Genomic DNA, 26,858 nt, shown 5'->3' on the forward strand with positions numbered 1-26,858 from the left:
AATGAAGAGGGGACTGTGATGTGATGAAGGGGGGGGTGTGATGTGATGAATGGGGGACTGAGATGTCATGAAGGGGAGACTGAGATATAATGAAGAGGGGACTGAGATGTGATGAAGAGGGGACTGAGATATGATGAAGGGGGAACGGGGTTGTGAAGAAGGGGAGACTGAGAGATGATGAAGGGGAGACTGAGATGTGATAAAGGGGAGACTGAGATATGATGAAGGGGGGACTGAGATATGATGAAGGGGGGACTGAGATGTGATGAAGGGGAGACTGAGATATGATGAAGAGGGGACTGAGATATGATGAAGGGGGGACGGGGTTGTGAAGAAGGGGAGACTGAGATGTGATGAAGGGGAGACTGAGATGTGATGAAGGGGAGACTGAGATGTGATGAAGGGGAGACTGAGATGTGATGAAGAGGGGACTGAGATGTGATGAAGGGGGGACTGAGATGTGATGAAGGGGGGACTGAGATATGATGAATGGGGGACTGAGATGTGATGAAGGGGAGACTGAGATATGATGAAGAGGGGACTGAGATATGATGAAGGGGGGACTGAGATGTGATGAAGGGGGGACTGAGATGTGATGAAGAGGGGACTGAGATATGATGAAGGGGGCACTGAGATGTGTTGAAGGGGAGATTGAGATATGATGAAGGGGGGGGCTGTGATGTGTTGAAGGGGAGATTGAGATATGATGAAGGGGGGGCTGTGATGTAATGAAGGGGGGGCTGTGATGTAATGAAGGGGGGGCTGTGATGTAATGAAGGGGGGGCTGTGATGTGATGAAGGGGAGACTGAGATGTGATGAAGGGGAGACTGAGATGTGATGAAGGGGAGACTGAGATGTGATGAAGGGGAGACTGAGATGTGATGAAGGGGAGACTGAGATATGATGAAGCGGGGACTGAGATGTGATGAAGGGGAGACTGAGATATGATGAAGAGGGGACTGAGATGTGATGAAGGGGAGACTGAGATATGATGAAGAGGGGACTGAGATGTGATGAAGGGGAGACTGAGATATGATGAAGAGGGGACTGAGATGTGATGAAGGGGATACTGAGATATGATGAAGAGGGGACTGAGATGTGATGAAGGGGGCACTGAGATATGATGAAGGGGAGACTGAGATGTGATTTACATTTTAGACTGTGGTGACCCAAGATTTTGCATACTTTTAAAGGGTTGAGGAATGCTGGTCTAAATAACCAATAATATTCACTCCTTCTGTGCGGGTCTGCAGCAGAATGATAGAGATATATCTGTTTTTTGGGGCTATATGACTTTTTGTGACTGGTTGAAGTTCACCATATAAGGTTCCTCCAGAGTTGGCAGCTACGTGAATTAGAATTAAGGAGAGGACAGACGGACACCTTTTTCCGCCCTCTGCCATACTTCTGGAGCCGTGAAGAAAGGCTCTGATAGGAAAAATGGACACTTTGTTGGGGGACTCTGATATTATGAGGATACTCTGATGTGATGGTGGGGCTTTCATGTATATAGAGGGGGGTCACTGATGTGATATAGAGACCTTTAATGTGATGACGGGCGGACTGTGATGTGATGAATGTGGGGGGGGGGCTGTGATGTGATTGGGGGGGGGGGGGGGTTGGGGTGTGATGAAGAGGGGACTCTGATAATCCATAAGTGTTTTTTTTTTTTGTTTTGTTTTTTTTTACCACTACTATTCCTTTATACTGGTTTTTGAAATTTACAAATGCAGCAATTTAGAAATTGGATGAAAGGTTTAGCATTGGGAAAGATTTTTGGAAAGATAAATAGTGCATTTTATATACAACTATATAGATCAGATCAAAACAAGGGACAAATGAGGAGGAAAGAGGGACAGAGGGACATTGCTCATTATTAGGGACAGTCCCTCAAAATCAGGGACAGTTGGGAGCTATGCATATTGTGCAGCTGTTTTCTCTGATGGCTCCTCTTTTCCTAGAAGAAAATGGAGCTTCCTCTTCTCTTTTATGGTGGTGAAATCTGGGATGAGAGTGAAGAAGCTCTGGAAATAGGTGTCCTTCACTGATAAGTACTTGGGGCACCATAGCAGGAAGTGGGCCTCTTCGGGGGCCCCTGATCACAGCAATGGCACAGACTACGCTCCCTGGGTCTGTCTGTGTTTTCCTGACTCCATTTACAGGCTGTGGATCCTCAGTCTATACAGTCTCAGGATCTGTCTTTAGGATAAAGGGTTTACAAATTCCTATGTTCAAAAATAGGAACATTGATCTTATTATACTTTCAGCTAATAAAGCTGTATTAAACAAAAACCAAAAGTAATACAGTCAGGTCCATAAACATTGGGACATTGACACAATTCTAATCTTTTTGGCTCTGTACACCACCACAATGGATTTGAAATGAAACCAACCAGATGTGCCCTAACTGCAGACTTTAATTTGCTTTAATCAGCTTTAATTTGAGGGTATTTGCATCCAAATCAGGTGAACAGTGTAGGAATTACAACAGTTTGTATATGTGCCTCCCACTTTTTAAGGGACCAAAAGTATTGGAACAATTGGCTGCTCAGCTGTTCCATGGCCAGGTGTGTTATTCCCTCATTGTCCCATTTACAAGGAGCAGATAAAAGGTCCAGAGTTCATTTCAAGTGTGCTATTTGCATTTGGAATCTGTTGCTTTCAACTCTCAATATGAGATCCAAAGAGCTGTCACTATCAGTGAAGCAAGCCATTATTAGGCTGAAAAAACAAAACAAACCCATCAGAGAGATAGCAAAAATATTAGGTGTGGCCAAATCAACTGTTTGGAACATCCCTAAAAAGAAAGAACGTACTGGTGAGCTTAGCAACACAAAAAGACCCGGAAGACCACAGAAAACAACTGGGGTGGATGACCGAAGAATTCTTTCCCTGGTGAAGAAATACACTCTCCAGGAGGTAAGTGTATGTGTGTCAAAGTCAACAATCAAGAGAAGACTTCACCAGAGCGAATACAGAGGGTTCACCACAAGATGTAAACCATTGGGGAGCCTCAAAAACAGGAAGGCCGGATTAGAGTTTGCCAAACAACATCTAAAAAAGCCTTCACAGTTCTGGAACAACATCCTATGAACAGATGAGACCAAGATCAACTTGTACCAGAGTGATGGGAAGAGAAGAGTATGGAGAAGGAAAAGAACTGCTCATGATCCAAAGCATACCACCTCATCAGTGAAGCATGGTGGTGGTAGTGTCATGGCGTGGGCATGTATGGCTGCCAATGGAACTGGTTCTTTTGTATTTATTGATGATGTGACTGCTGACAAAAGCAGCAGGATGAATTCTGAAGTGTTTTGGGCAGTATTATCTGCTCATATTCAGCAAAATGCTTCAGAACTCATTGGACGGTGCTTCACATTGCAGGTGGACAATGACCCGAAGCATACTGCGAAAGCAACCAAAGAGTTTTTTAAGGGAAAGAAGTGGAATGTTATGCAATGGCCAAGTCAATCACCTGACCTGAATCCGATTGAGCATGAATTTCACTTGTTGAAGACAAAACTGAAGGGAAAATGCCCCAAGAACAAGCAGGAACTGAAGACAGTTGCAGTAGAGGCCTGGCAGAGCATCACCAGGGATGAAACCCAGCGTCTGGTGATGTCTATGCGTTCCACACTTCAGGCTGTAATTGACTGCAAAGGATTTGCAACCAAGTATTAAAAAGTGAAAGTTTGATGGATGATTGTTAATCTGTCCCATTACTTTTTGTCCCTTAAAAAGTGGGAGGCACATATACAAACTGTTGTAATTCATACACCGTTCACCTTATTTGGATGTAAATACCCTCAAATTAAAGCTGAAAGTCCATTGTGGAGGTGTATAGAGCCAAAAAGATTAGAATTGTGTCGATGTCCCAATATTTATGGAGCTGACTGTATATTGCAGCTTACCTAGCATTAGCTATGATGGCTGCATTTGTTTTCTTTTTTTTTTTAGGCTTTTTTCTCTCTGTTTTCACCTGGTGATCTGGCACTCTGGATGAAGGAGCACAGGGGGCACCTTTGGACAGCAGCATTCTCAGTCTGGGGGGAGGGCAGTGTTAGATGGATAGCAGATCTAGATACACTAACAGATTTAAGCCACACTTCAGCTAATACTTTATAAGCAGTTCCAGCAAACAGCTTTGTTCCTTTCGAGATAAAGGTTTTACATAAATAAGTAAAAGCTGATCATTGTAACTACCCCTGTCAGTGGTAAATGGTTTGTCTCATTTCTGTAACTGCTACAACTGCAGAACAGCTTGTTCTTTAAAAAAAAAACAACAGACTTATAGGCAGGATCACCAGCTGAAAATAGAAGAAAGGCTAAAAAAAGAAAACAAATGCAGCCATCACATCCAAGTATTGGCAGGGTGCAGTATAATCAAAGTTTGCATTTGTGTTTAATGCCACTTTAAGTTAAAAGCTCTGTAAAGAGTGAAGACAGGAGGCACTTTTTCAACTTTAACTGTATTTCGAGAATATAACAGAACAGGGTTTGACAAGCAAACTGAAAAAAAATACTCAAGCTGCTAAATACATATGTTTATAAAATGCAATTATCACCTCCTTTTATGATGTCTGGCAGCCTTTTACATAGCCATATAAAGGTTTGCATACTGCCCACTAATGTGATGTTATGTTTTACATATTTTTCAGGTCAGACGAAAAACAGTTCATTTAGCGGCTCATTGGATGAAACAGAATGTCACCAGTCTAAAGAGAACCTGTCTAATGGAAACATCCCACCTAAAGCTGTACGGAATATTCCTCGGAGACACACAGTAGGTGGGCCCCGTAGTTCAAAAGAAATCCTGGGAATGCAGACCTCCGACATGGATCGGAAAAGGGAGGCATTTCTGGAGCATCTGAAATACAAATACCCTCATCATGCCACAGCAATAATGGGTCACCAGGAGCGCCTAAGAGAACAGGTAGGACAATGCACCTTCTAGGCACCATGACTCTTCCAATGATTCGTCTTTATTGTTGAAGATATGACAACGGACATCAATATTAATCTCTGGGACCTATAACAAAATCATTATAAGAGGGGCATTCCTTGTGTGATAATGATATCATCAAGGGTGAGCATTCTTTTCCCTTGCAATAGTAAACGCAAATTCCCTATTGTTTCTCACTGGAAAAACAGGGATCCCCAAGGGGAAGGGAGAATGTGCTTTATTTTAGTTACTCAATGTGTGAGATGCTGAATTTACTAAACCACTTTTTACTAACTCACTAATTGGGTGAATTAAAGTTATTGTAAAGGCTCATTTATAAAAAAAAATAAATAAATAACAAACATGTTATACTTAACTCCTCTGTGCAGTTGGTTTTGCACAGAGCAGCCCCGATCCTCCTCTTCTCGGGTCCCTCTTTGCTGCTCCTGGCCCCTCCCTCCTATAGAGTGCCCCCACAGCTTCCTATAGGGGCACTGGAGCAAAGTCACAGCTTCGTGTGTCCATTCAGACACAGAGCTCTGGCCCCGCCCCCTCTCTCTCCTGATTGGCTGACTGACTTTGATTGACATGCACTGGAGACAATGGCGCCCCTGCTGTGTCTCAGCCAATCAGGAGGAGTGTCCCAGATAGCTTAGACATGCATGGACATCGCTGGAGAGAAGGGGCTTAGGTAAGTATTTAAGGGGTGCTGGGGAGGCTGCTACACACAAAAGGTTTTTAACTTAATGCATAGAATGCATTAAGATAAAAAACCTTCTGCCTTTACAACTCCTTTAAATATTCACCCAGCAGAGCGAGTCATTTTCTATTACTTGCTCATCTGTAGTTGTATTGTATTTTAGAAGTTCCCCATAAATGGCCTACAGGGCATGCGCCAACATAAGGCTACTTAGACAGCTGCCTTAGGGCGTCTGGATGGGGGGGGTGGAAAAACCTGAATTGACGGTCACGTGCTGGGGATTGAGAGTTTTCGAATATCTGTCTTCCATTTCCCTAATGCTGCCCACTCTCTACTACCGGGTTCAATGTGGAGATTGTAGTATGCCTCATCTTCCAGCTACCTGTAGCTAGAAGGGGGAAGCAGGGAATGTATAGCCCTGCCCCCTCATTGACGTTTAGTAACAGCTCAAATTTTCAGTGCTGTGTGATGTCCTACATGCTGTGCCCCATCACATTACAGGCATAATGTGGAAGAGGTACCAGCATGACAGTAGATAGTGAGGAGGTGTGGGGAATGAATATACCCTCCTTATTACACATGCCATTCAGGGGCAGTTTTATTTAAATTTAACGTCCTTCACACTGCGCCCCATCACATAACAGGTGCAAGGTGATATGAAGGAGCACTACTTTATGAACAGCACTGACCTGTGATAATTAAACTGGGTTTCATTACATATTATTGCACTTATCCATACAATCCCTTAAAGTGAAAAAGTGCCAATACAAGAATACTATACAAAAACAGTCCTCAAAAAAGGTGCATTCAGCACACTGCAAAGTCTGTACTTTATAGGACTCTGCACTCCTTCAAACAGGTGCCAACATGCTGTACATTTAAAGTGCTATCCAAGACAATGCAAAAGGTGCTTCCAAAAGTGCTTCAGTGCTCCACCACCTTTTCCGCGCTAGAGAACTCACCAGATTGCCATGACCACTTACTACAGGTAAGTGATATAAATCATTACGACTCTTGATAACGTTTATGTGACGAAACGAATCGGGAGGGAACCAGAAGTGATGTCATCGTGCAGCATACACCTGGAAGTAGCACTCAGTACACCTGGGAGAATTGGGAAATGAGACACTGAGAATGGTATGCATACTGCACAGTCGGCATATTGAGGATATCACTTTACACTGCAGTCATTTTATGTATTTTGTAGGGAACATCCCTCGGTGCGAGGTATAGCACCAAACAATGTGAGTAGGAGGAGTGGAAGTGTTATTTAATAAAAGTTTAAAAGGTTTTACACTATTTCGATCCCCCTTGCCTTTATATGTAACACCAAAATAATCCATGTGAAAGTGATCCTGACCAACGTTACAGAAAGGAGTAGAATACCCTGATGGAAGCTGAGAAATAGCACAGCTAATGGAAACCCCCTGACATAATCATGCTTTATATGACTTACCCGTAGTAATGGCAATCTGATGAGTTCTCTAGCGTGGAAAAGGTGGTGGAGCACTGAAGCACTTTTGGAAGCACTTTTTGCGTTGTCTTGGATAGCACTTTACTTGCAGAACACTTTGGCACTTTGTTATATGTATAGTACAGACTTTGCAGTTTGCTGAATGAGCCTTTTTTGTGGATTGTTTTTGTATAGTATTTTTGTATTGGAGCTTTTTCACTTTAAGGGATTGTATGGATCCAATGAACCAATATGTAATGAAACAGTTTGATTATCACAGGTCAGCGCTGTTCATAAAGTAGAATTACATCATAATACCCCTAAACTAGGGAGTGTAGCCCAGCTGCTTAACCTGTTATATTATTATTATAATTTTTGCTTATCCTAAGCGCTGGTGAAATTTATGGTTTAGTGATGTGAAGGAGGTTTCACGCAGGGCGCTTGCCAGTAGCCAATGAGGGAAGCGGGGAATGGAAATCCCCCATATGTAACTGCTGGCCCAGAGTCCTTTTGGCAATTGCCAAATACTTGTCCTGGCTGCTGAAGCAAAGTGCTTTGGATTTGAGTAAATAACGAGAGGAGAGCTTCCGACATGCAATGACATGCAAGTCATTGACATTTGGGGCAATAGACATAACAGTAACAATGTGGGGTTATAAATATTTATGTCCCGGTCATCCACTAGGAGGTTCATGGTCAGTGATGTAAACCTGGAGAGGAGCTTAAAGGGCAAGTTCACCTTTGTACACTTTTTTTTTCAAAATTCCAGCTCCCCTATGCACCAATATAGCATTCATGTACTTTTTTTGCAAGGATATCAAAGCTTTTCATCTACAGTTACTTACTTTCCTTGTCCTAATCCACGTTTCCAGACATTTCCATCAGTAATGTCTTCTTCCTGATCAGACTTTAGGTCATGACACAGGAAGGAGTTGACCAGCTGATCTCATTAGCACACACCCTGCATCATCCACCCTCCCATTCCCAGGTGCATGTTTTTTAAATGAAATGCAATCAATCAGTGATCACCCTTCTCACTAAATACACAATATACAATCAGATTGCATAGTGTATGGCCATGTTTATACACCTAAAATTACTACTTACTTCAGTGCCATTAATTGTTAACGGAACACCAAACACAGAAGCAAACAAACATTTTGTCATGTGAAAAAACGAGGGGTAAATGCTGCAAAATGCACAGTAAAAAACACACAACCCACAGAACGCCAAAATGTCCCGTTAACCACATGTAGGGCAGCCAATTGAAATCAACAGGCTGCCCTATGTGTGTCACAGGAAAAATGGGACGCAAAACGTTCGCTTCCACTATGCTAGATGTGAATGGGGCCTGAAAGTGAAATTGGTGTGATAACACAAGAACGATAAGGCTCCATTCACATCTGTGCATTTCCTTGCATTTCAGAAATGCGCTGCACCAAAAAAAACGCACCAAGCTCCACTGTAAAAAAAGTTCTGAAGCTTCTTTGGGGTGATTGCTGTGTGTAGGACAGCCCATTCAGGTGGATGGGCTGCCCTATGTGTGATGAGTGAAAATGCTCCAAAACACCTCCCCCCCATGCTAAAACCCCCCAAAAAAACGCATGTTTGAATGAGAGTTCCCGCTATGCAGATTGTAAACGGGGTTTCACAGCTCAGTGTTTTTGTCTACTCCCTCCTATGTACTTGTATAAAGATGGCCATACACTATGCAATCTGATTGTGTATCTAGTGAGAAGGGTGATCACTGATTGATTGTGAATGGTTGGGTGTGTGCTAATGAGGTCAGCTGGTCAACTCCTTCCTGTGTCATGACCTAAAGTCTGATCAGGAAGAAGATATTACTAATTGAAACGTCTGGAAACATGGATTAGGACAAGAAACGTAAGTGACTGTAGATTTAATGGAAAGCTTTGATATTTTCGCAAAAAAGTACATGAATGCTATATTGGTGCATAGGGGAGCTGGAATTTAGAAGAAAAATAAGTGTACAAAGGTGAACTTACCCTTTAAGAAGATACATGGCCACTCAATGAAGTTGGAGAAGTGGTTTTACCTTCAACTACGAAAGGGGTTCATCACTGTAAGGATGTGGAACTCCCTTCCACAATCGGTGGTGTCAGCGGGAAGTGTCAATAATATAAAAAACTCTTAGATGGGCATCTTACTGAATGCAATATCAGGGATATGGTTAATGATTTAGACATAAACACATCCACACCCACGCAGGTTGAACAGGATTGACTGGTGTATTTATTCAACCTTACCAACTATCTAACTAAGTAGTATATAAACATTTGAGAAGTGGCCTGGTGAGGTAGCTTCCTCCCTGTGCTGCAGCCTGGGGAGGTGTGTGCAGTTTGTGTGCTAATTAGGCCAGAAGCCTGTTTGGGCATAACACAGAATCCTCAAGCTGCCCCGCCTGGTCGAGGAGGGTACAGTACCCAAGGGTGAGATCCAGGTAAAGAAGTCTTGCTAGAGGTTATCTGCCCAGTGGATGAAGTCACTCTGCCATGTGGGGCTGTTTTAACACATACAGTAAAACCTCGGATTGCAAGTAATGTGTTTTACGAGCGTTTCACAATACGAGCTGTTTTTTTTTTTTTTTTTTTTTTAAATCCTAACTCGATTTGCAAGCATTGTTTCGCAAGACGAGCAGGATTCAAGCCTGTTGGATGTGCAGTACCGCATGTGGCACTCAGAGACACTCCAAGCGTCTCCGAGTGGTCTCCGAGTGTCTCTGGCGCCCCCCACCTCTGGCCACATGCGGTATTGCATACACTAGAAGAGACACTGGAACAAATTATCTGAGTTTCCATTGATTCCTATGGGGAGACTCACTTTAATATATGAGTGCTTTGGATTACAAGCATGCTTCTGGAAGGAATTTTGCTCGTAATCCACTGTATTACTACTGTATTCCTCACACAGGGTCCACTGCTATCACAATCTACATCCATTGCAGTAGTGCAAGTAGAAAGGAAGTCACTGCAAAGAAGCTGAGAAAAAAAATGAGCAGATGGTGAAAGCAAATATTTATTTTAGAAAAAGAATGGCCGCAGTTTATGATACATAGGGATATTAGGGTGTACATCTACTTACAGCAAACCTAAGTGAGATCGAATTAGTCGCTCTGCACATTCTTGTGTACACACACATTTTTCTGTCTCACAAAAGATCAAACGGTAAAAAAAAAAAAGAGAAGGTACTAAATTTATTATAAACGGCATAAAGGCAGAAATGGATCGTGTTAACGATTAACCATATGTCTAGTCATGAGCAAAGAGCTCTGTCTTACTGACGGGAGGACGAATGAATTAGAGAAGCTTTTCTAAACATGCCATCAATTTCCATTTTCATTTTCATACTTGCTATGAGAGGATAGTGTGAGAATTTGTGTTCATTTTGCTATGCTATTTATTATCGCTGTGTTGGCATTCTGCAGTTTGATAACCGGCACTATTATGCAGACTGTACAGGTTACAATATGATTATAAAGATAGATATAAAAAAAGAATCATTTAGAAACCTACTGTGCTGAAACATTGTTTCAATTAGGATCTGTTCACACTGTGGCTTTGTGGTAAAGCATGCATTACCGCACAGTTTACTACAAAGCATGTTAAACATGTCATTGTGATACGGGGCTGTACATGGCACTCCAGTGCACCTTCCAATGGACATGGGTTGCAGCACTGCTAAAAAATGAGGCAAGTAAAAAAAATAAATGCATGTATATCTGTGGTGCACTGCCAAAAAATGCTGCATGCACACGCAATGCATGTGTTATGTTGCGCTGCCAAAAAAATGCTGCAGGCATGTGCCATGTGTGTTGCACTGCCTGCATATTTTTGTCAGTTTGCAGCACAGCAACATACATTAGTGCATTGAACTGTGATGTAAACCATGTCTATGGAAATGGATGTTAGGGTGCTATTTCATTAATCACTTCAGCCCCGGAAGGATTTGCCCCCTTAATGACCGAGCCATTTTTTGCGATACGACACTGCGTTACTTTAACTGACAATTGCGTGGTCGCGCAACGTTGTACCCAAACAAAATTGACGTCCTTACCTTTTTTTTTCCACAAATAGAGCTTTCTTTTGGTGGTATTTTGATCTCCTCTGCGGTTTTTATTTTTTACGCTATAAACAAAAAAAGAATGACAATTTTGAAAAAAACACAATATTTTTTACTTTTTGCTATAAAAAATATCCCCAATTTTTTTTTCAAAAAACAGATCTCTTCATCAGTTTAGACCAACATGTATTCTGCTACAAAAAAATTGCGATAAGCGTATATTTATTTATTTATTTATTTCAGGTACTTATATAGCGCCATCAATTTACGCAGCGCTTTACATATACATTGTACATTCACATCAGTCCCTACCCTCAAGGAGCTTACAATCTAAGGTCCCTAACTCACATTCATACATACTAGGGACAATTTAGACAGGATCCGATTAATCTACCAGCATGTCTTTGGATATTGATTGGTTTGTGCAAAAGTTATAGCGTCTACAAAAAAAGGGATAGATTTATGGCATTTTTATTATTTTTTTTTTTACTAGTAATGGCGGCAATCTGCGATTTTTAGCAGGACTTCGACAGATCGGACACTTTTGACACTCTTTTGGGACCATTGACAATTATACAGTGATCAGTGCTAAAAATGCACTGATTACTGTGTAAATGTCACTGGCAGGGAAGGGGTTAACACTAGGGGGCGATAAAGGGGTTAAATGTGTTCCCTCATGTGTGTTTCTAACTGTGGGGGGGCTGGGACTGACTGGGGGAGGAAAGAGATCGCTGATCTGTCTCTCCTTCCCTGTCAGAACGGGGATTTGTGTGTTTACATACACAGATCCCTGTTCGGGGTCTTGTGCCCACGATTGCAGGTGGACGGCGGACGGAGCCGACATACCAGTACGGCGATTCGCAGGAATGAGCCGATCTGCCACCGTACAATGACGGCGGCTGGTCGGCAAGTGGTTAAGTGCCCTTTCACACTACGTCATTGTGTTACTGCAGTGCCATAATGTGAAAAAAGTCCTGTGTGACTCTAAACTTCTAATCTGAAAAAGCTTTTAAAATGTCACCTATAGAGATTATTTAGGTACCATAGTTTGACACCGTGTCAGGGTGTACTCAGTTTCAAAATGTGACATGTTTGGTACCAAACAATTGGGTATTATATTGTGCTTTTGTGCATTAAAATTCATTAAAGTTTTTTTTTTCCAAAAAATTGGCATTTGAAAATCTGCTGTGCAAATATCATGTGACAAAAATATGCAACACCCACTATTTTATTTTCTAGGGCCCCTGCTTAAAAATATATGTGGTGTTTGGGGGTTCTAAGTCGTTTTCTAGCAAAAAAAGTCTATTATACGTTTTCACAGCTCTTACTGTGAAGAAGCCTTTCCATATTTGAAGAATAAACTTTACAACAAAACAGAACCAGAGTCCTATTCCATTATACTTAGCTGAAGTATTCAGGTGACCGGCCTGCTTTGAACACTCTGGGCCCCCGGGACAATCAGTCAAGAGCATTGGGAACACGTGGAGAGGCAGGGACTGGGACAGGCGGTAACTTGCCTCGCGGTGGACCGCCAGCTTAATCCCAAGATCCAATTACGAGCTTTTTAACTGCAGCAACTTTAATATACACTATTGGAGCTGGAATTACCGTGGCTGCTGGCACCAGATTTGCACTGCGATAGATCCTCGTTAAAGGATTTAAAGTGTGCTAATTCCAATTACAGGGCCTTGAAAGAGTCCTGTATTGTTCTGACAAGAATTACAGTAGAATTAGGCTAAACTGGTATTTTCTATGTTGTGTCAGACAATTTTTGAGCAAAAGATTGTTTAATCACTTGCGGCCCGCCCACCGTCAAATGACGGAGGGACAGTGCGGCTCTCGATCTGGGTGGAAGTCATATGGCGGCACACCCAAACAGTCGCTCCCGCGCGTGTCTACGGTGGGCGTGCAGCTCGGTGATCATGGCCGTGCCGTTTTAGGACATGGTGCAACCCTGATCTCTGTAAAGAGCCACGGCCATGGCTCTTTAACCATGTGATTGGCTATGTCCAATCACAGCCGGTCACATGTAAACACACGGAAGTGCCGGTGATCGGCTCTCATCACCTCACACTGACAGAGTGTGTTGTGAGGAGAGCTGATCAGTGGCATCTCCTCGCAGGGGACAGCAAGACAGGTAATCAGGGCACTGATCATCAGTGCCCTAATTACAATAAAGCGCCAGCAGTCAGTGCCCACCAGTGCCACCAATCAGTGCCCATTAGTGATACCAGTCAGTGCCGCCTATCAGTGATGCCCATCAGTTCCGCCCATCAGTGCCACCCATCAATGCCCATCAGTGCCGCCTATCAGTGCTCACCAGTACCACCTATCAGTGTCCATCAGTGCCACCCATGAGTGCTGCCTATCAGTGCCCATAAGTGTGCCATATTAGTGCCTCCTCATCATTGCCACCTAATCAGTGCCCCCTCATCAGTGCCCATCAGGGCACATCAGTGAAGGAGAAAAATTACTTATTTACAAAATTTACTGACAGAAACTAAGAAAAACTTTTTTTTTTTTCAAAATTTTCGGTCTTTTTTTTTTGTAAAAAATAAAAAATCCAGCTGTGATTAAATACCACCAAAAGAAAGCTCTATCTGTGTGAAGAAAATGATAAAAATTTCACATGGTTACAGTGTAGCATGACCACGCAATTGTCATTCAAAGTGCGACAACACTGAAAGCTGCAAAATGGCCTGGGCAGGAAGGGGGGAAGTGCCCGGTATTGAGGTGGTTAAGAGCCCATTCACACTAGAAATTGCGCATTTGCTGCATGTTTTTGCATTTGCGTTGTCGTGCGTTTGTCCCATGAGGTTACTTCCTTCTTTCTATCATTGGGCTTTTATGTGCACTGCAATGCGTTGTGGTGCAGACTGACTGTTCAGAGGCACTGCGAAAGCCTTGCTTAAGGGAACCTTATAAGTTTATATAAATGTCAACAGGATGGAATTTCTCACTAGCACATTCTTGGAGTGCTTCCTAAAGGACGTTAGTGGTTTGCTGGTTGGTTTTACTTGTTGCCTGGAGATGCCCTTAATTCTCCAGCTTGGCACTGGTTACAGTCTTCATTTCCTGGCTGATATTCAAATTTGTATACTTAATACAATAACAAAGAGTGTAAGAACAAGAAGGTAAAATTTCACATCAGACATTAGCAAATGACTTTAAACGTAATAGTGCAACAATAACTCTATGTGTTCATTAAAAATACACTATGAAGGAGATTTACTAAAACTGGAGCATGCAGATTCTGGTGCAGCTGTGCATTGTAACCAATCAGCTTGTAACCACAGCTTGTTCAATTAAGCCTTGACAAAAAAAAAAATACCTGGAAGCTGATTGGTTTCTTTGCAGAACTACACCAGATTTTGCACTCTCCAGTTTTAGTAAATTTCCTCCTGTATTGCACTATATTTTCCCTTGAGATCGGGACCCTACTTTCGAGAGCACAGTGACAGCCTGGACTGATCACCTCTGCACTTGACTATCCTATATAGACTAACATGTCTGCAGAGCTTCCCAACTAAGAGGTGCAAGGCAATATTCCTCCATAGGGGTCTGCTGCGCTTGGTCATGTGATTAGTGATATCACATGACTGAGTGCAGCGGACTTATGGGGACAGCGTCACTGTGTCAACTATGAACCCTGCCTTCTGCAAGCTCAACCCAGCTTGGAAGCACTGTGTATTTTTCATGGGGTAGTAAAGTGGGGGGGTTGTTGAGGGGGGTACAGCAATAACCAGAAACAGGATGTCAAAAGAGAGACCCAATTCTACAATTACAGCAGGAATTGTACAAGTCAAGCTATACCATTAACCATGCTAAGGATGTCCTTACCATGCATGATATCATCTTTAATACAGGCTCCGCCAAATATCCTACTTACGGCATCACATGATTATAGCCAAAAAATAAAAACAGAATGTGCTGAGAAAAGACGTTTGATTTGTATATGGAGCCCACAGCGGCTGCAGAGACTAAGGCAGGCCATAGGTGAGTCGAAAATTAAACAAAAATGCTTGGTCATCGGTTTTCACATCATCAGTGTGCCAGCTGCTAAACAAGATTTTTGTGCTGCAATCGAAAGCTGGATTTTGTTTAGAAAAATGAAACAAATGGTGGCACACTCGTATGCACCATTTTTGTTTTTCGATCGGCAGAACGTTCGGTTTTTGACTCATCTATGGCTGTCGTTAGTCTTTTGAGTCTCCTACCATCCGTCTACAACCCATCACAATAATGTCTACCCCTGGATTTTGCCAGATAAAAGAGTAAAACCAAGCTGTAATTGTATGTAGTTGTTGCCCTGATTTAATTTATAGTCCCAAAGATGATTATTGTCACCCTGTTTGGCCAGTTTTGACTGGACTGGAGGACAATTGCCTTGTCTGTAAGGAGAAGCATGCACCCCCAATCCCACACCCCATGGTCATTGATTGAGGACCAGGCAACTGGACAGGCTGGATGTTTTAGATTTTTTTTCTTTTGGGCTAGTGTTTCACATTGCCCTAAATCTCAGTGACCCGTTTTAGAGGCGGCGAGGTTAGGGGGGAGCGGCCCGTCCATTAGGGGCGCCTGAGTGTACATACACATTAGAGTACTGTACTCACTTATATCTCTACATGGTTATGTATGTGCAGGGTTACCAGTTAGGGGAGGGGTGAACTGGGAAATTTTCTTTGTTGTTGTTTGACATGTGTTGCCCTTCCATGTGCTCCTTGCTTTTAAAGGGGTTGTAAACCCTCGTGATTTTTTTCACCTTAATGCATCTTATGCATTAAGGTGAAGAATTACCTGGCAGTGACCCACCCCCAAGCCCCCCCCCCCCCCCGTTTTACTTACCTGAGCCCTGGAACTTCATCCGGCGGGGACGTGCTGTCCCTCTGCCCGGGGTTCTCGGCTCTTGATTGGATAGATTGATACCAGTGCAGCCATTGGCTCCTGCTGCTGTCAATCAAATCCAATGATCCGGGGGGCAGGGCCGAGTCATACATTCGGCATCTATGGACGCTGAATGATGGACTCGTGAGCGCGCCCGCAAGGTAACCCCCCTGGGACAGCACTTCTCCTAGGGGGTTATATGATGTGGGGAGGAGCCCGCGAGAGCCGCTGGGGGTCCCCAGAAGAGGAGGTTCGGGGCCACTCTGTGCAAAACAAGCTGCACCGTGGAGGTAAGTATGATATGTTTGTTATTTAAAAAAAAAACAAAATAAACCCTTACAATCACTTTAAGGCTAGTTATAGGTTGGGGCAGTTGCTGTTTGTTTGTATGGCCAATGAGGGGGTAGAGCCCTGTACTGGGCCCGGGCCCTGTCAGTTCAGGTAGGGGTCAGGACCCTTTAAATAATTTAGGCATATGCACAGTAGCACAGGGGATGACATGTCAGGCAGGTTGTATGGGAGAGGGCCCTGTCAGGCAGGCAGTATGGGGCCCCATGATTTCCATTGGCGGCTTCAATAAAAAACCAAAATCTATTGAGCAAAAAAAAAAAAAAAAGTTGGCTTGGGATGAATCGCATTTTCCTAACATAAAATAGACACATTTTAGACATATTTTACTGTAAATAAATCCACACACACAGGTGTGATGGGCCGTTGGCTGCACTCAGTTAAACGCATGGTGCAGTCTGTTCTCGGCTGTACAAAGGTTGTTATTAGGAGGAGCTGTCCCTACAGATTCCAGGCATGCTCCCTCTTCTATTTATATCACTGCTGGACAGCTCTGAATGTGGCTCTGCAGCAGGAAGTCTGCGTGAAATCCTGCCCCGGCACCCGGTGACCCCGGAGAAGACAATTAACTGCCACACAATTACCTCCTGCAGCATCTGCTTGTTACGCCTCTGGCAGGACGCATTCACTGACACATACACATTTCCTAGTCCTTTTCGGATTTTTCCTCCACCTTTCTTAACTTCTGCTGGTTTTATTCTCAAAGCCTTTACTTGAACCAGGAGAGATGGACTAAAACCTTTTTTTTTCTGTTCTTACAAAAAATTAGCATTTTTTTAAACTAATATTTTATGATTAAATGATATATTTGTTGAGTAATGTAACACCATCATCTGTCCAGGTTGGTTACAAGTAAACAATTTAGAAAATTCAAGCAATTCTTGCTCTTTCACATCGTTTTATAATAGCAGATGAGTCACAAGTAGACACAAAGTAACTTGCGTCTTTTTTATAACCTAAGCCTAAGGGACCTGAAATAAAATCTTGGCACATTTTCTAATACTGGAGCTGTTTTAGATCAATGAAATTATTATAAATTCTATAAACAAAAATGCTAATCTATCTGCCGGTCCAATGAGAGCTCTATTACTGGAAATTTAGGCATTCTCATTGGACAGTGGAATGGCAGTTGGTGGCTGTTAGCCTCTAAGTCAGGAAAAGTCGAACCTCCAAAAAACTACCCTGTTTCCCCGAAAATAAGACCTAGCGTGATTGTCAGTGATGGCTGAAATATAAGCCCTACCCCCCAAATAAGTCCTACCCTGTTTCCCTGAAAATAAGACCTATAAGGACTTTACTAGGGCTTATATGGGGGGTAGGGCTTATATTGCAGCCATCACCGACAATCACATTAGGTCTTATTTTCGGGGAAACAGGGTAGGACAAATTTTACGTAGTTACATTGGTCCAGCTAGTATATATGTGCCATATCTGGGGGATCCCTGTGGAAGCTGACAATCAGTGTAGTAGACACCACTACTACAGCAATCACCGCTAGCTTCGGGGGTCCTGCTGCTTGCTGAATACAGGAGGTCACACACTAATGTAAGCACCATTCAGAGAACATCTTGCATTTTCTCAATGAATGTAAAGCTGTCTCTGATTGAATGGAGTGGAGATCATGATATCACTGCCCCACAACTCCACCTCATCCAGTCAGAAAACGCTTTGCATTTATTGAGTAAATGCAAAGTGTTCCCTAAATGGCATTCATGCCGAGTAAGCAGTCTCCTAGGTTTACAATGCAGCAGGGCAGCTGCTTGGCACGGGACCCTGAAGCAGCGGTGCCTGCTACAGTGATTTTCAGCTTCCCACGGGTATGGCACATACAGACTATATAACTATGTAAAGATCGCCATACCTAAACTTCCACTATAAAGTGTAAATAAACTTTCTTTTAATCTTCAGTATACATACAAGATATCAGCTGGTTATCTGAACCTTTCCCTTTCAGAGTTTTCTTCATTATTTCAGCAGCTGACATGAAGCTATGCATTCTCAGTTTGCCATTCTTGCCAGCATCCTTGCCATGCCAGAATCTTCAAAGAGCTTTGCTAGGATAACGCCAGTCTCAAAACCCAATTTGATGCCCACAATTGGCATTTAAGCTGTGCATTCCGAAACAGCTAAGCCATCTGTATCACATACAGTGGATATAAAAAGTCTACACACCCCTGTTAATATGTCAGGTTTTTGTGATGTAAAAAAACGAGACAAAGATAAATAATTTCAGAACTTTTTCCACCTTTAATGTGATTTATAAACTGTACAACTCAATTGAAAAACAAACTGAAACCTTTTAGGCGGGGGGAATTAAAAATAAAAAAACGAAAATGTGGTTGTATAAGTTTGCACACCCTCTTATAACTGGAGATGTAGCTGTGTTCAGAATTAAGCAATCACATTCAAACTCATGTTAAATAGGAGTCAGTACACACCTGCCATCATTTAAAGTGCCTCTGATTATACCCCAAATAAAGTTCAGCTGTTCTAGTAGGTCTTTCCGGACATTTTCTTAGTCGCATCCTACAGCAAAAGCCATGGTCCGCAGAGAGCTTCCAAAGCATTAGAGGGATCTCATTTTTAAAAGGTATCAGTCAGGAGAAGGGTATAAACAAATTTCCATGGCATTAGATATACCATGGAACACAGTGAAGACAGTCATCATCAAGTGGAGAAACTACGGCACAACAGTGACATTACCAAGAACTGGACATTCCTCCAAAATTGATGAAAAAATGACAAGAAAACTGGTCAGGGAGGCTGCCAAGATGCCTACAGCAACATTAAAGGAGCTGCAGGAATATCTGGCAAGTACTGGCTGTGTGGCACATGTGACAACAATCTCCTGTATTCTTCATATGTCTGGGCTATGGGGTAGAGTGGCAAGACTTTTCCTACAAAGAAATTTAGCAAAAACACATCTGAAGTCTCCTAAAAGCATGTGGGAAAATGTGTTATGGTCTGATGAAACCAAGGTTGAACTTTTTGGCCATAATTCCAAAAAATATGTTTGGCGCAAAAACAATGCTGCACATCACCAAAAGAACACCATACCCACCGTGAAGCATGGTGGTAGCAGCATCATGCTTTGGGGCTGTTTTTCTTCAGCTGGAACAGGGGCCTTAGACAAGATAGAGGGAATTATGAACAGTTCCAAATATCAGTCAATATTGGCACAAAACCTTCAGGCTTCAGCTAGAAGCCTGAACATGAAGAGGAACTTCATCTTTCAGCATGACAACAACCCAAAGCATACATCCAAATCAACAAAGGAATGTCTTCACCAGAAGATTGACGTTTTGGAATGGCCCAGCCAGAGCCCAGACCTGAAAATCTGTGGGGTGATCTGAAGAGGGCTGTGCACAGGAGATGCCCTTGCAATCTGACAGATTTGGAGTGTTTTTGCAAAGAAGAGTGAGCAAATATTGCCAAGTCAAGATGTGCCATGCTGATAGACTCACCCAAAAAGAGTGCTGTAATGAAATCAAAAGGTGCGTCAACAAAGTATTAGTTTACAACCTATGTAAGTTAAAGTGTAACTAAAGGCAAAGCTTTTTTTAGTTTTGGCTAGATTACAGAGGGATTAAAACCCCTGTCAGTTTTTAATGCTGTCTATGGCCACCATTTTGGAGATTCACCTTCTCTATTTGTCCTGTTTACTGTTATCATCAAAAGTGAAAGTAAAATGAAATTCCAAATTTGGGTTGACATCATAACAGTAATAGAGAGGAAATCTTCCAATAGGGACAGTAGTTCTGGAGACCCTAGTGACATCCCAGGATTACTTTGGAGGGATTTTCTCTCACTTCCTGTTTTGGCTATGGGACAGGAAGTGAAGGGGAGATCTCCCCTATGGGACACAGATGGTAAAGGAGAACCTGACAGGGTTAAATCACTCCCTTATTTACTAGATATGGTGTGTTTCTGTGCCTGTTTAATGTAGTGCTCTATGCCAGCCTTTTTCAACCAGGGTGCCTTCAGGTGTCTTCAGGGGTGCCTTGGCAAAATGCCTACAAAATTGCCCAAAAATTGTATACAAGCCGGTGGGTGGATGAAGCCTGCCTTTTAGTTACACAAAGCCATGGGTTTTCATTTGCACCATTACAACAGTCTAGACCCACCTTTCTCAACGTTTTTACCCCAGAGGAACCCTTGAAATAAGTTTCAGGTCTCAGGGAACCCCCGGGGATTAGTCTATCAGGGGTTATTGGAAAAGCACCCCTTACACAGGTGGAGGTCAATGGAAGAAATGCTCCACTTGCAGTGGTGATAAGAATGTGATCTTAACTGGCTCTGCCAAGTGGTGTTGGACCTGGGACTATGAAGGTCCCATCCAATGGGAGGTCATTTAGCCACAGCTCAAGGAACCCCTAACCAACCAAGAAGGAACCCTAGGGTTCCATGGAACCCTGGTTGAGAATGGCTGGTCTAGACGTTGGCGTCCTAACAACCAATGATATCATTGGTTGATAAGGTATGACACTAGGCGCCTGCAGAGCATCCTTGTTTGCCCCACCCTCTACAATGGAGTCACATTAGCTGAGAGTGAGGAAGAGAAACCCTGGAATACTAGTCAGTACCAGTGTGCAAAGGTGTATTTGCCTTGGAAGAATAAATCACCTCTAACGCTGGGTGTCCTACACGTGTGGATGTTGTTGCAATAGTTTAGTTTTTTACATTTTAAAATGGGGTGCTTCAAGATTGTGCATCATTTTAAAGGGTGCCTTGCTCAATGCATTGTACTAGACCTTTGGTTGTATTGTCACCTACCAAAAAAAAAAAAAGAATTAAAAAAGAAAAAAAGATCCCTTACTTCTTCCAAAATAAAAAAAAATTGCCTTTAGTTATATTATAATAAAAACGTCATGCCCACTTTTGCATTACTTTCGATACAGCCCTCGTATAAATTCCTATAATAAATTACATTTTCAGTTGAAAATCTTTATATGTATGAGTACATTTGGAAGCACAGCAAGCATGCTTTGCTCCAATATATGGTCATTTCATATTGCGATTACCTCTTCATTTTTATACTTACCTGTTTGATCAGCTCCTTGTACCTGTAAGTTCATAAACATTCTTACTAACTCTTGCAAACCAGCTTATATTCTTAAAGTTTAGGAACCCCCTCCCCCAGAAACACGAAGACATGCTGAATGGTGGGAGTATAAAAAAACAGCTAGAATATTAGCCACAAGGCGTAAAAAAGAGAAAAACCTGCTGGAGCAGAAAAGCAGAGCCCTCATCCTGCCAGCAAAACATAGTGGCACTGTTCAGCAGATATCAGCATAGTCAGACAGGGAGGGGCAGATAGCGAGAGAGGCCATTGTTCTATTCAAGACCGGTGGCCCTCTGCAAAACTCATCAGAGCTCTTCACTAAAGGAAATGCTCGCTGTGAGCCTGCAACCGAGGTGCTGACAAGTCAGGAAGGGCTACATGCTAAAAAAAAAAATAGAAGATTTAAAAAAAAAAAAAAAACTTTTTTGTATTGGCCACTTAGAACTTTTTCAAGCCGACAGCCAGGTGGGGTTAAGGTAACCATAGAGACATTATGATGTCATAATTGGAGGAGCATGTCAAGGCAGTCAAACCAACATGTTACAGCGTTAAAAAAAAAAAAAAAAAAGTCTCATAAGCTGCAAGCAGTTTTCCAGCAAGTACAGGAGGTAGCTGTGGCTAGTTTGGACCTGACTTTGCAAAAGGATTAAAACTTTCTATTCATGGTCACACTCAGGACATCAGGTTGGATGGCTTAAGGATTTTGCTGGATGTCTGATCACCAACACTCAGGTAAACCAACATACCAATGCATGCCAGCCTCTGGCAATCCTTTCTTTAATGTGACTGCATTCTGTGCATTCTTATCGAGCAAACATGCGAGATCTTGTTTGCAGAATGAAAGTGTTGCTGTTGAATTTGCTACTTTCGCAGCTTCCAGGAACACCAACGACCTGAAAAAGGGGAAATCTGTCATTTTTAGATGCACAATGCCGTGTGGGTTTAAACTTTTACCACCTGTGTTACAGTTAAATAAAGCCTTGGAGGCGTGTAAACATAGGTAGTGTCTAGTTCAACAAGGCAAATCATTTACTGCGAAAGAAAAGCAAAATGTTATTTTATACAAAAAAAATCTGAAATATTAAAATGGTGTATATTGGTGTTTTAGTCCCGTAATTTTAGTTTTTTTCCCCTGATCATTGTAGAAGGTGGAATGGCTAAATGTGTTTTTTCTAGAGTTTAAAATCTTGTCCCTGGTATTTTTTGTCATGGGGGGCATACATGTATCAATGTCACCAATAAATGAGCGCTTGCCCTTGAACCGATCTGTAATGTCATAAAGTAGCTTGTTTTTCCTGGTTTGTTACTATTTGGATCAGCGTAACCTTTCAATACTGTGCTGACTCTCTAGAATTCTGGCATTGGGTTCTGTCCATAGCACTCTGTACAGAGTCAGACATGGAAAGGACTGATTTCCAGCTGCTGATTGCATAATGGTATCAAGAATTTAACCGCTTCAGCTCTGGAAGGATTTACCCCCCCTTCATGACCAGGCCACTTTTTGCTAGGCAGCACTGCATTATTTTAACTGACAATTGCACAGTTGTGTGACGCTTAACCCAAATTGATGCCCTTTTTTTTCCCCACAAATAGAGCTTTCTTTTTTTGGTATTTGATCATCTTTGCGGTTTTTTATTTTTTGCGCTGTATAGAAAAAAAGACAATTTTGAAAAAAAAAAAACAACATTTTTTACTTTCTGCTATAAAACATATCCAATAAAAAAAATGTAAAAAATCAAATTTCTTCATCAGTTTAGGCCAATATGTATTCTGCTACATATTTTTGGTAAACAAAATCCCAAAAAGTGTATATTTGATTGGTTTGTGTAAAATTTATAGCGTTTACCAACTATGGGATATATTTATGGAATTTTTATTTATTTATTTGTTTTTTACTAGTAATTGCGGTGATCTGTGACTTATAGAGGGACTGCGATATTGCGGCGGACAGATTGGACACTAACTAACATGTTTGATACTCTTTTTCGCTGGGGACCACTGACATTAATACAGTGATCAGTGCTGAAATATGTGCAGGGTCACTGTACTAATGACACTGGCTGGGAAAGGGTGAACATTAGGTGCGATCAAAGGGTTAACTGTGTGCCTAGCCTGTGTTCTTGTACAGCGTTGGGATGTGCTTTTACTAGTGGAAGGCATGGATCCATGTCCCTTCTTTGCAGGAACACAGGATCCATGCCTTCCCTACTGACAGAAAGGCAATCTGCCTTGTTTACATAGGTAGACTGCCGTTCTGCCTCTGTACCGAATGATCGGCGGGTGCCGGCGGACATCGAGTCTGTGGTTCCTGCTGTGTATAGTCACAGCAGGAGCAAGCACCTGCTACCCGAAAATGCCGAATATTGTATATGTATGTGTATATATATATATATATATATATGTGTATATATATATGTATAAGTGTTTGTGTGTGTTTCGGCACACAGCTGCCAACCTGTAGCAGTAAAACTGCTATAGGGTGGTCAGCAAGTGGTTAATATAGGTAAAAAAAAGCCTGCTAATTACTCTGTGGGGGGATTTACTAAAACTGGGGCAAACAGAATCGAGTGCAGCTGTGCATGGTAACCAATCAGCTTCCAAGTTTTATTGTCAAAGCTTAATTGAACAAGCTGAATTTAAAAGCTGATTGGCTACCATGCGCAGCTGCACTCAATTCTGTTTGCCCCAGTTTTAGTAAATCCCCTCCTATGTCTTGGATCCTTCTGTAAATTCTTACTTATACACAGTGTTATTATAAAGTAGCATTTAAAGGATAATACAATTCAATTCAAGCCAGCTGTTGTTTTGGTTTTGGCTTATATATAATTTAAATTTGTGTATGGCGAAACATTCTGGTTGTGTATGTATTAACAAAAATGTATGTATTGCTATGTGATCAGTAAACACATTGGTGTGGGTGTGGCCATGAGTAAAGACGGTGTCAGGCTGATTCAGTAAAGCTGGCCATATGCCAGTAGAGTTTCAATCAAAAATGTTCATTTTTGGAATGTTGGTTCAATTTCTAATGGTTAGTGGGGTCACGTCGACATTTGTTTTTGACTGTAGTGATGAGACAATTTGAACTAGTAAGATGGAAAATGTATCTCGAACAAACAAATTTTTAACTGTGGTTTTCATTCAGGAAAAAAAATCATATTGTATAATGAAACCTTTTTATTATGTCTGGGATTCCATTCAAATATTAGTTCTGGAAGCAATTTTAAGGGCTTTCAAAAGAAATCAGTTGACCCAATGATGGCAAGAAAGAATGTTTTGGTGAATGATTGATTTTCTATGAATGTAAAATCTAACTGTGTATGACCAGACAAGGACGCATAGGAATGATGATATGCTAACAGCAGTAACCTGTAGTATTCATATTTCTAATAGTCAGACCAGCAGTTGGTATGTGTATGGACGGTCTGAGCTTTGGGTGAGCTGTGCACACAGGGAGTACATTAATCATTTTTTTACAGTAGGAATAATATTTGAAATCATCTCTTATTGGCCTTCTCCAAATTAGTAGGCAAAAAGTGAGACCCTCGATCTATACATTTTTATGGTTGGTGAACCACATGTTTGCAGTTGTAGAGGGTGACAGCCCCCAACCCTGCCCAGTCATAGGCTGACCAGGTAGTAGCTATGGCAGTCTAGTGATGAGACATTGCTCCGTTGGTGATCAGTAGGGATGAGCCAGATGTTCGAGTCGAACATTGGGTGTTCGCCGAACAGCGAACATTATGCGGTTTTCACGTCAAATTCGAAAAGTCGCGGAACACCATTAAAGTCTATGGGACACTAACATGAAAAGCCAAAAGTGCTCATTTTAAAGGCTTATATGCAAGTTATTGTCATAAAAAATGTTTGGGGACCTGGGTCCTGCCCCAGGGGACATGTATCAATGCAAAAAAAATTTTAGAAACTGCAGTTTTTTCGGGAACAGTGATTTTAATAATGCTTAAAGTGAAACAATAAAAATTAAATATTCCGTTAAATATTGTGCCTGGGGGGTGTCTATAGTATGCCTGTAAAGTGGCGCAGTTTTCCGTATTTAGAAAAATACCACAGCAAAATGACAATTCATTACAGCCACAATTCGTTTTTAAATAACTTTTTTTCCTTTAGAAATGTCATTTTGCTGTGGTACTGTTCTAAACACGGGAAAACTGCGCCACTTTATAGGCATACTATAGACACCCCCCAGGCACGATATTTATAACAATATTTCATTGTTATTGTTTCACTTTAAGCATCATTAAAATCACTGCTCCTGAAAAAACTGCAGTTTTTAAAACTTTTTTTTGCATTGATACATGTCCCCTGGGGCAGGACCCGTTTCCCCAAACACTTTTTATGACAATAACTTGCATATAAGCCTTTAAAATTAGCACTTTTGATTTTTCGTGTTCGTGTCCTTTAACGGACTTTAACGGTGTTCGTCCAAATTTTTTGCCTGTTCACAAGTTCTGGGGGTGCTCATCCTTAGTGATCAGTAACTGCTGTCAAATTGTTACTCCATGTGGAGAGTTCAATACTGGCTCTGATATAGGTCTGATGTTTTAATGCCCTGTACACAAGATAGGATTTTCTGACAACAAAATCCATGTTTTTTTTCCGACGGAGGTTGGCTCATACTTGTCTTGCATACACACAGTCACACAAATTTTGTCGGAAATTCCGAACGTCAAGAGTGCGGTGACGTACAACACGTACGACGAGCCAAGAAAAATGAAGTTTAATAGCCAGTGTGACTCTTCTGATTGATTCCAAGCATGCATGGAACTTTGTGCGTCGGAATTGTGTACACACGATCAGAATTTACGACAACGGATTTTGTTGTCGGAAAATTTGAGAACCAGCTCTCAAATTTTGTGTGACGGAAAATCTGATGGAAAATGTCCGATGGAGCCTACACACGGTCGGAATTTCCGACAACAAGCTCCTATAGAACATTTTCCGTCAGAAAATCCTATCGTTTGTACGGGGCATTCGTCAGGGGTCTCCAAACTTTCTAAACAAAGGGCCAGTTCAGACTTTTGAGGGGGCCAGACTGTGGCTATTGGGAGTAGAAAAGATCCCGATGTCAGTGGGGGGAAAAAAATAATGCCCCATCATTTGTTTCAGTGGGAGTAGTTATGCCCCATCATTGGCGTCCATGGGAGGAATTGTATCCCATTGTTGGTGTCATTAGAAGAAATTATGCTCTATCATTGATGTCATTGGGCCCCATTGTTGGTGTCATTGGGAGGAATTGTGCCCCATTGTTGGTGTCATTGCAAGGAATAGTGCCCTAAGGGCCGAATACAAGCAAGCAAAGGGCCGCATCTGGCCCCCGGGCCGCAGTTTGGAGACCACTGTTCTAAGTCCATCCAAATTCCTCTGTTGAGC

At 42.0% G+C, this 26,858-nt stretch overlaps 1 protein-coding gene across 12 annotated transcripts in view; it reads left to right on the forward strand.

The window, feature by feature from the left end:
• KIAA1217 (KIAA1217 ortholog) overlaps positions 1 to 26,858 on the forward strand; it is a 901,007-nt gene that overhangs the window by 477,107 nt on the left and 397,042 nt on the right. For 11 of the 12 annotated variants that reach the window (XR_012244377.1, XR_012244386.1, XR_012244385.1 and 8 more), the window contains exon 2: positions 4,660 to 4,934. Coding sequence is in view for 2 of the 12 variants with exons in the window: in XM_073629773.1 (XP_073485874.1) it covers positions 4,821 to 4,934 (114 nt within the window). In the remaining 10 variants the exon portion in view is untranslated. Of the gene's footprint in view, positions 1 to 4,659; positions 4,935 to 20,985; positions 22,203 to 26,858 lie in introns of those variants that run through there. The other variant, XR_012244382.1, reaches the window with a different exon arrangement.

Source organism: Aquarana catesbeiana, linkage group LG05 (genome assembly GCF_042186555.1).
Source record: "Aquarana catesbeiana isolate 2022-GZ linkage group LG05, ASM4218655v1, whole genome shotgun sequence".
Classification (NCBI taxonomy): domain Eukaryota; kingdom Metazoa; phylum Chordata; class Amphibia; order Anura; family Ranidae; genus Aquarana; species Aquarana catesbeiana.